Source organism: Suncus etruscus, chromosome 13 (assembly GCF_024139225.1).
Source record: "Suncus etruscus isolate mSunEtr1 chromosome 13, mSunEtr1.pri.cur, whole genome shotgun sequence".
Lineage (NCBI taxonomy): Eukaryota > Metazoa > Chordata > Mammalia > Eulipotyphla > Soricidae > Suncus > Suncus etruscus.
This window is the reverse complement of record NC_064860.1, coordinates 993,559-1,001,068: the sequence shown is the minus strand read 5'-3', so window position 1 is coordinate 1,001,068 and position 7,510 is coordinate 993,559. Positions and strand designations below refer to the sequence as shown.

Genomic DNA, 7,510 nt, shown 5'->3' with positions numbered 1-7,510 from the left:
AAACTGGTGCCTTATTGATCAGGGCTCAGGTCGAACACAAAGATTGACAATTTGGGCTCCTGGAGCCAGTGTCCTCTACAGGCTGATGGCCTTTCATAGTTTAACTAATGATAAAGAAAGCATTGTTAGTTCTATGTGGAAAACTTTGATTTCCTATAATTAATTTAAACTGGCCAGTTTTTCTAATAATGTTACAGTTTTGTTCTTAATTCCGTGCCAAGACTATATTCTAGAATATTTAAGAGTCTTTTCCAGTTTTTCTAAAAACATGAGTATTAAAATAACTGTATATACAATTTAAATATCTCTTTATATTAATTTAAATTGACCACAGTGTCTTTTCTTTCAACATAACCTTCAAACTTTCTATACATGACTTTCATTTTAGGCTATAACTTTTCTCAAAATAAACCCTCTTTTTAATTGATCAAAACTTGAGATGATAAATATTATAGATGTTTAACATCTTAATTTATTATATTAGTACCAGTTTCTAAGTATTTTGGGGTTAATGTCTTATAGTCTTATGCATAATCAAAGAAATACCTACATTTAAATATGAAAGTGTTCAGCTCTTAATAGAATTTTAGATAGCAGTGCAAGAAAAATATTTAATTTTGTCATAAATAACTTCAAAACCCTTTGATTTTGATAATTTTGTACAGAGGTCACAGATTTTCTGAAGTTATACCTCTAATTGTAAATTGTTTTAGGCCTGCAAGATAAAGTTCTGTAGCTAATCTCACTTTATCTTGGACTCTGCTGAGAAGTTTCTGATGCTCAAGAATTGCTGGTATCTATGCACTTCATTTTCCTCAATAGGATATTTAGATCAAGAATTCAATTTTTTATATTATTAGCCAGTTTAGAACACTCAGTTTACTTTGTTGGTTTGTATATCATTGATCCCTAGGGATTTTGCTGTTTGTCTTATTTAGTCACTGACTATAGGTCAATACCTGAGAAGGTCTATTTCTGATTCCAATCTAGCTTTAGAATTCTTCTACAACATAGACAGACATATGAACTAACTACAAACAACTTCTTCTACCTTCATCCACAGAATGTTCCCTCTCCTTTTCCCACAGAGAACAGGATCAGAGCAGGACTTCTCCAGGTAGACTGCCCAGAGAGCAGCATTGGCAGAAATTGGTCCAAAATGTACCCTCTCAAAACAAATCCATAAAATAAAAAATTCTAAAAACAGAGAACACAGTGTTTTGTGTTTCAACAACTCCTCCAGGCTATTCTGATGCAGGATAAAGTCGGAGAAACACTAGACTGGAGAACTGCATAAGTTCAAGAAAAAGAAAATTAAAGGCATGACTTCATTCAGGGGTAGAACCAACTTTATTAATGACAGTCTTTATTACAAACACTGTCAAGCGTAAAAAATAAAGAGTAATTACTTAAAATTAGAAATCAGTTGACTTCCTGTTTGGCATTTCACAACATATACCAAAGGGTAGGACTCTTGCTTGATTCTGGTGATTGTAGGAAGGAGTCAAGTAGAGGGCACACTGAAAAAAAATCAGGAGTTTTTGTTCTCCTCATTGAACTGACTGACCCTCCAGAATGACATCACCTGCATGATGAACTGCACATCTCTAATTGCAGAGACACACAAAAGCACAGACATAAAGTCATAAACACACCCAAACTTGAGAAATGAGATTTTACAACAGAATTTTGTTCTTTCTCTGAGAAAGATGACACATTCATCAGCCACAAAGGTGCAACAAATGAACAGAAGTAGAAATCCTGATTAAATTTCCAGTGTGTAAGAGCTGCTATTCAGTCCTATGTTGGCAAATGTGTCATCACTGTAATTATGCCCGAGACTTCCACATGTGCCGGACTTCCCAGCTGAGTGGAATTCTGATGGCCATCTGCTGGCTAAGACCTCAGAACTCGTTGCTCTCACCTGGAGCAAGGTTAGGGGCAGCAGCACTTACAGTGAATTCCCACCTAGTGGCACAGAAAGATGTGCCCTGCTGATGCACCTCCTTCAAAGTATTTGTGCTTTATTACCAATAAGAGATGGTGCATTTGCACCAAGCGCACAGAGGTGCTCTGGCCATGTGACTTTTTTTTTCCATTTTCTTTAAAAATAAAGCAACATAAATAGATGAAACAAGATTCATTATAAGCTTGTTGTTTGGTCAACGTTGGCTTAGAATTGGGTTGAACTGCATTTAGACAGAATGGGCTGAGGGGCATTGTGCAGACAAGTCCATGACAGTGGTAAGAAACAATGCATCTACGGACGCTGGTGTGGAGTCCTTATCAGCTGCTACCACACAGAAAGATACACCACATCTCTCACAACGACAAAACTCTGAAAGAGATGTAGGCTGATTCACATTTACAAATTTCTGAAGGAAAGATGGCAGAAAATAGAGCTGCTGGGTTAGATTCACATATCATGCAAAAAATAGAAATACTCAAGCTGAGTAAGAAAAAATTTTAAATGGAATAAAAACTATAGCATAGCTTTCACTTTGAGGAGGAAAAAAATAATCCATAGACAAAACAAACAAAACACCCAAATATTCCAGTTTCTAAATAATTTAACAAGTAATTTTGTGGACAGGGATAAGAGAGTATATTAATATCTGTTCATTAACCTCATTTTGTCCTGGAATTTCATCAATAAGTAAAGCTCAGGCCTACTTTAAAAAAGATGTGTCTTGCTAAAGTCCAGTATTAGGCAGAATCCCAATGCTTGTACTCAATGCATTTGACGCTGGTCTTCATAACTAAGGAGAGTCACGTGTTGAATGTGATCACAAAATTGGAATCTTCAGACAAATGCCTTCCTTTAGGGATGATAGTTGTAATAGTTACTTAAAATTTACAGTGACGGGTTGGCACAATCCACAGCTCCCAGGCAAGAAATGGAGTCTTAGGAGTTTCACTTCTTTAGGCGAAGCAACAGATGGCAGACCCTCAAGGCATGATGAGAGCACAGCTTCTTCTCCCAGCTCTGGGTCCCTACTTGACTTTTACTTTTTTGGTAAGTATCTGGCCTTCATAGATTCATGGTTACAATAGAGGTGCATGGTGCAGAGACTTTCACAGGTACATTTTTAAAAATTTTGTCAGTGAGCAACATTTCCCAGTTTTATAGCCCCCACCCCCCCAGCGCCCCTTAAACCAGTTATTGGCAGCTTCATCTGGTATGTGCATAGGATCCATGCAGCATGGCTGTCACTGGTACGCTGGAAGGTCAGGAAGACTGGATCGATCCAGTGTCTTACAACAGCTGTTGCAGGGGCTCTACCAGCTAGCCCTCACAGCTTCAATGTCACTCACTAAATTCTGAGCCAGGCATATTCCGAAAATCTGGGAGAGAAAGTCCAAGAAGCAAACTGTGAATCTCTTGGGCTCATTATGGACCTACTGAGTATCATGCTCTTCTCTAATTTTAAAACTAAATATAATTCCTATGCTATAAAATCAGTATTTTTTAAAAGAACACCCAACAATGTATTCTGATTAACTCTTGTCTAGTTAAAGAATATTTTCATTAACTACAGAGGAAAGTACTATGAGCAGCCATTCTCATTCCCACCCCTATAGAATTGGCAAACAGACTCCTTCCTGGTTTTTTTTCCATCTAGGTTTGCCAATTCTGGACATTTCAAATAGAGAAAACATGAGTTACAGAGCCTTCCAAGTTCATTTATTTTACACAGAAGAACATTTTCTGGGTTCATCCATGCTGTGATGAATGACATGCAGTAATTTGATTCTTTTGACAGCTAAGTAATATTTCATCCTATAAACCATACTTTGTTTACCCATTTATCTATTTTTCCAGTTCAAAGACTTTATTTTCTACTCTAGACTCATAGGTAGAGCTCTGCTATAAATATCTGTATGTTTTCAACACGTTGAGGCATACTGTACCTAAGAAAAGAACTGCTGGGTTACTTTGGTGGTTCTCTCACATTATGAAAAAATGACACACTGTTTTCCAAAGAGAATGCAATGTTTTAATTCTGCTCAGCAGTATGTAAGTATCCCCATTTCTTCATAACCTCAATAAATCTTAGTAATCAATGTTTATCTTTTCTGTTAGGGTCATCTGAGAGTGTGTGAAGTGGAATGACATCAAGCTAGTGGCTTGAATTTCCTTACTGATGTTGCATAGCTTTACATTTAAATGTCAGTTATCTGCGTTTTCTTTGGAAAGATGTCTTTTCAAATTTTTAACCAAGTTTTATCATCTCTAGGAAACACTGTCTAGTTTTATAGCTAGAGCTGATCTAGAATACATTCTGTGTAACATGGTGAGGTCTGGGCTCTACATTTCCTTTTTTCTTAATAGAGAGCTCCAGTTTGCCCAAAATCATTAATTGAAAAATTCTTCTTTCTTCATGGACTGATCTTGGTTTCCTCGACAAACTAAAAATTGATGATCCTTTGATTAATCTCCTGGGTATTAAATTCTATCCCACAAGATAAGTGTAACCTTACATGGGCACAAATGAGCTGGATTATAGTAACTTTGAATTCTCCAAATTTGTTCTCTTTCAGTTAGTTTGTCTATTCTGGGTCCCTTGCATATCTTTATGTGTTTAGGATTAGCCTGTCCATTCTGCAAGAAAAGTAGCTGGACCTTTGCAAGTGCTTTCACTGAATCTGTGGATCAGTGTGAGGAATACTTCAACCTTCAAAATAATAAGTGTTCCATTCAGTGAGTAGGAAATGTCTTTCCATTTATGTCTCCTTTTTGTTCTTTCAAAATTGTTCCCATTTTGACCATCTACATAAAAAGGAAAAGTCTAACTCTTGGGTTGGCGGAAAATAGTGCTCTGTTTCATCACTAAACCTCAATATATTATTCAGAGAAGGAAGAACACAACATGTCTGTGAAACTCCCAGAGCCTTAGCTGGGTCACTGGAGCCTTCTTTTGACTGCCTTTCTGCCTTGCTGTCATGATGCTACAGCTGACATCATGGAGATGTTGCAGGACCAGCAGACAACTTCCATTCCCATCTGTATTTTCCATCTTTAAAAGGAGGAAATTCTTCCTAAAATGTCCCATAGTAGCAGCAACTCAAATCAGAGATTTATAAAATACAAGTTAGGGAGGTTGGGTGTGTCAGCCAACCATATGAGGGGCATTTCCCTATGACAATCACAAAGGAAACTCATCTCACTTGTAGCAATGCGATGCCGATGAAGATTCCAGCTACAATGGTTAGGTTGTCCTGCAACCACTTCTCAAACTGGGGCACACAGCCTTTGGTGTAGATTATGATCTGCTGGTCAACTTCCTTCACAAAGGAAGAGGAGAGCAAGCATCAGTATATGCATATTCAAAGATCCCAACACCCTCATGCTAAGCAACAGGATGAGCTTCTACTTACTGGTCTCTGTCTAGTATCATAACCACACTGAGTATTGATGACATCTTCCTAGTGAGGAAAGAAACAGAAAGAACCCATGTTAGAAAGCCCAAAAGAGATTAGCAGGAGATTCCAGTTACACAGGTGCCAGTAATAAATAGTACTTTTCAGTCTCGTAATTCTTTTTTATTTAACTTTCCATCCCTTCACCCAGGAATGGTCAGAGGTTACTCCTGGCTCTGTACTTAGGAATCTACCCTAGTGGTGCTCTGGGGACCATAATTGTAAGCTTGTAGGGATCAAACCGAGTCCAGTCAGGTGCAAAGCAAATGCTCTACAAGTTGTAGAATTGTTCTGGCCAATCCTTTACTTTCTTAAAAATAAAATAAAACTGAAGTTCCTATACTGATTATGACTCAAGAGTTAGGACAGCTGCCATCTTCTTAAATAGTATTCAAGACTTATGTTGTCTTAGACTAGTGATATTTTTCCTAGAACTAAGCCAGAAAATGTTACTGACCCCAAGCTATAGGAGAGCTCTTATACAAGCCAGTCCTTCCAAAAGAACCAATAAAAGATGAAACTGATACACTGTCTGGCAAGCTCATATTTGAGCTTGGGAAAATGACTTAAACTCCATGATTCTTCCTGAAAAGAGAAAATAATGATAGTATCAGCCACTATGAATGTTCCAACTTAAATGATCTGTGTAGGCTCCATCTAAATAAGCCACAAGAATGAATAGGTAAGGAGCCAGCACTTACTACTAAGTTGATGCGACAATCATTATTCTTCATGATGGGAGATTGGAGTACCATCTCCCTGAAAGGAGCTACAAGTACGGGGATCAGAACAATAGCAGAGCAAGTAGTCTGTGACCTATATGAGTTCAATCGCCAATATCCCACTTGGTGCCCTGAGCACTGCCAGAAGTGATTGCTGACTGCATAGCAAGAAGTAATTTCCAAACACCATTGAATGTGGTCCAAAACAAACAAAACAGGGGCCAGAGTGATATCACAGCAGGTAGGGTGCCTTGCACAGGTCAACTGGGTTCAATCCCCAGCATTCCATATGATTCCAGGAGGACCATCAGAAGTAATTTCTGAGCGAAGAGCCAGGAGTAACCCGAGTACTGCTGCATGTGGCCCAAAACCAAACAAATAAACAAAACAGAAAAAGAAGTCACTCATCCACTATTACCACCACCCCTCCTGGTGAGAAGCACAAGTTTGGAGCATCACTTACTGCGGGATCTTTTGTACAGCAGGAGAAGGGTACACCACAGCGCTCACGACTAGCATTGGAATCTGTGCAATTGAAGTAAATATTTAGGTTCCAATCATCTGCTCCAAAAGCCCCACAGCACTGCCACTGAAGCAAACAGGAGAAAATTAGGACTTCTCACACTAGAAGCAACTGGCACTCAGCTTCTGCTAGGTCAACCTTCTCTCTGTCCCAGAACTCACTTTTAAACTAAGCTTAATGTAAACAGCCTCAGTAAGAGCATCTAAAGAAATTAAGGCTGATGATTTGATGGTACTATTTGTATGACCAAGAAGCACAACATATTGGGGGGGGGGTAAAAAGGGCACGAGTAGTAATGAGGGCTCATGAGAACTGGATCTATTAGGCATAGGGATGTATAGGAACATTCTAGAAATTAAATAAGACACACCAGAATTAGTGTCTGAAGTGGACAACTGTAGTCATGGAAGTGAGAAAGAGAGGCCCAATTTATATATTCTTGATCTCTACAATGAAATGGATTTAAAGCCCCCATTTCATTGTGTCAAGGGAATATTGTAACAGTACAATTTTAGTATTTGACATGTGACCATCAACATATGTCAATCCCCATAACATATTCATTACTGCCAAAGTTGAAAAAGCTTATTGTTCTGCTATGTTCTGCCCTCATTTCTTTTTCTTTCTGGGCCACACCTGGTGGTGCTCAGGACTTACTCCTGGTTCTGCACTCCTGGTGATGCTTAGGGGCTCAGGTGGGGTGCTAAGAATTGAACCCAGGTCAACTGCATGCCAGAAAGATACCTTACTAGCTGTACTATTGCTACAGCTCCTGTTCTGAGTTATATAAGTGAAAGTATATATTTCATCTTTCAACTGAAAAAAGCAGTCATCAATTGAACAT

General features: G+C 38.5%; 1 protein-coding gene across 3 annotated transcripts in view; it reads right to left on the bottom strand.

Annotated features, from left to right (window-relative positions):
• Positions 1–1,331: 1,331 nt before the first annotated feature.
• The window catches only part of TSPAN5 (tetraspanin 5), a 206,086-nt gene continuing 199,907 nt past the window's right edge, over positions 1,332–7,510 (bottom strand). For all 3 annotated transcript variants that reach the window (XM_049785304.1, XM_049785306.1, XM_049785305.1), the window contains 4 exons: positions 6,607–6,732; positions 5,380–5,427; positions 5,170–5,286; positions 1,332–3,345 (listed from right to left, as the gene is read on the bottom strand). In XM_049785304.1, the coding sequence (XP_049641261.1) occupies positions 3,280–3,345; positions 5,170–5,286; positions 5,380–5,427; positions 6,607–6,732 (357 nt within the window). In that variant the 3' untranslated portion in view covers positions 1,332–3,279. The remainder of the gene's footprint in view (positions 3,346–5,169; positions 5,287–5,379; positions 5,428–6,606; positions 6,733–7,510) is intronic.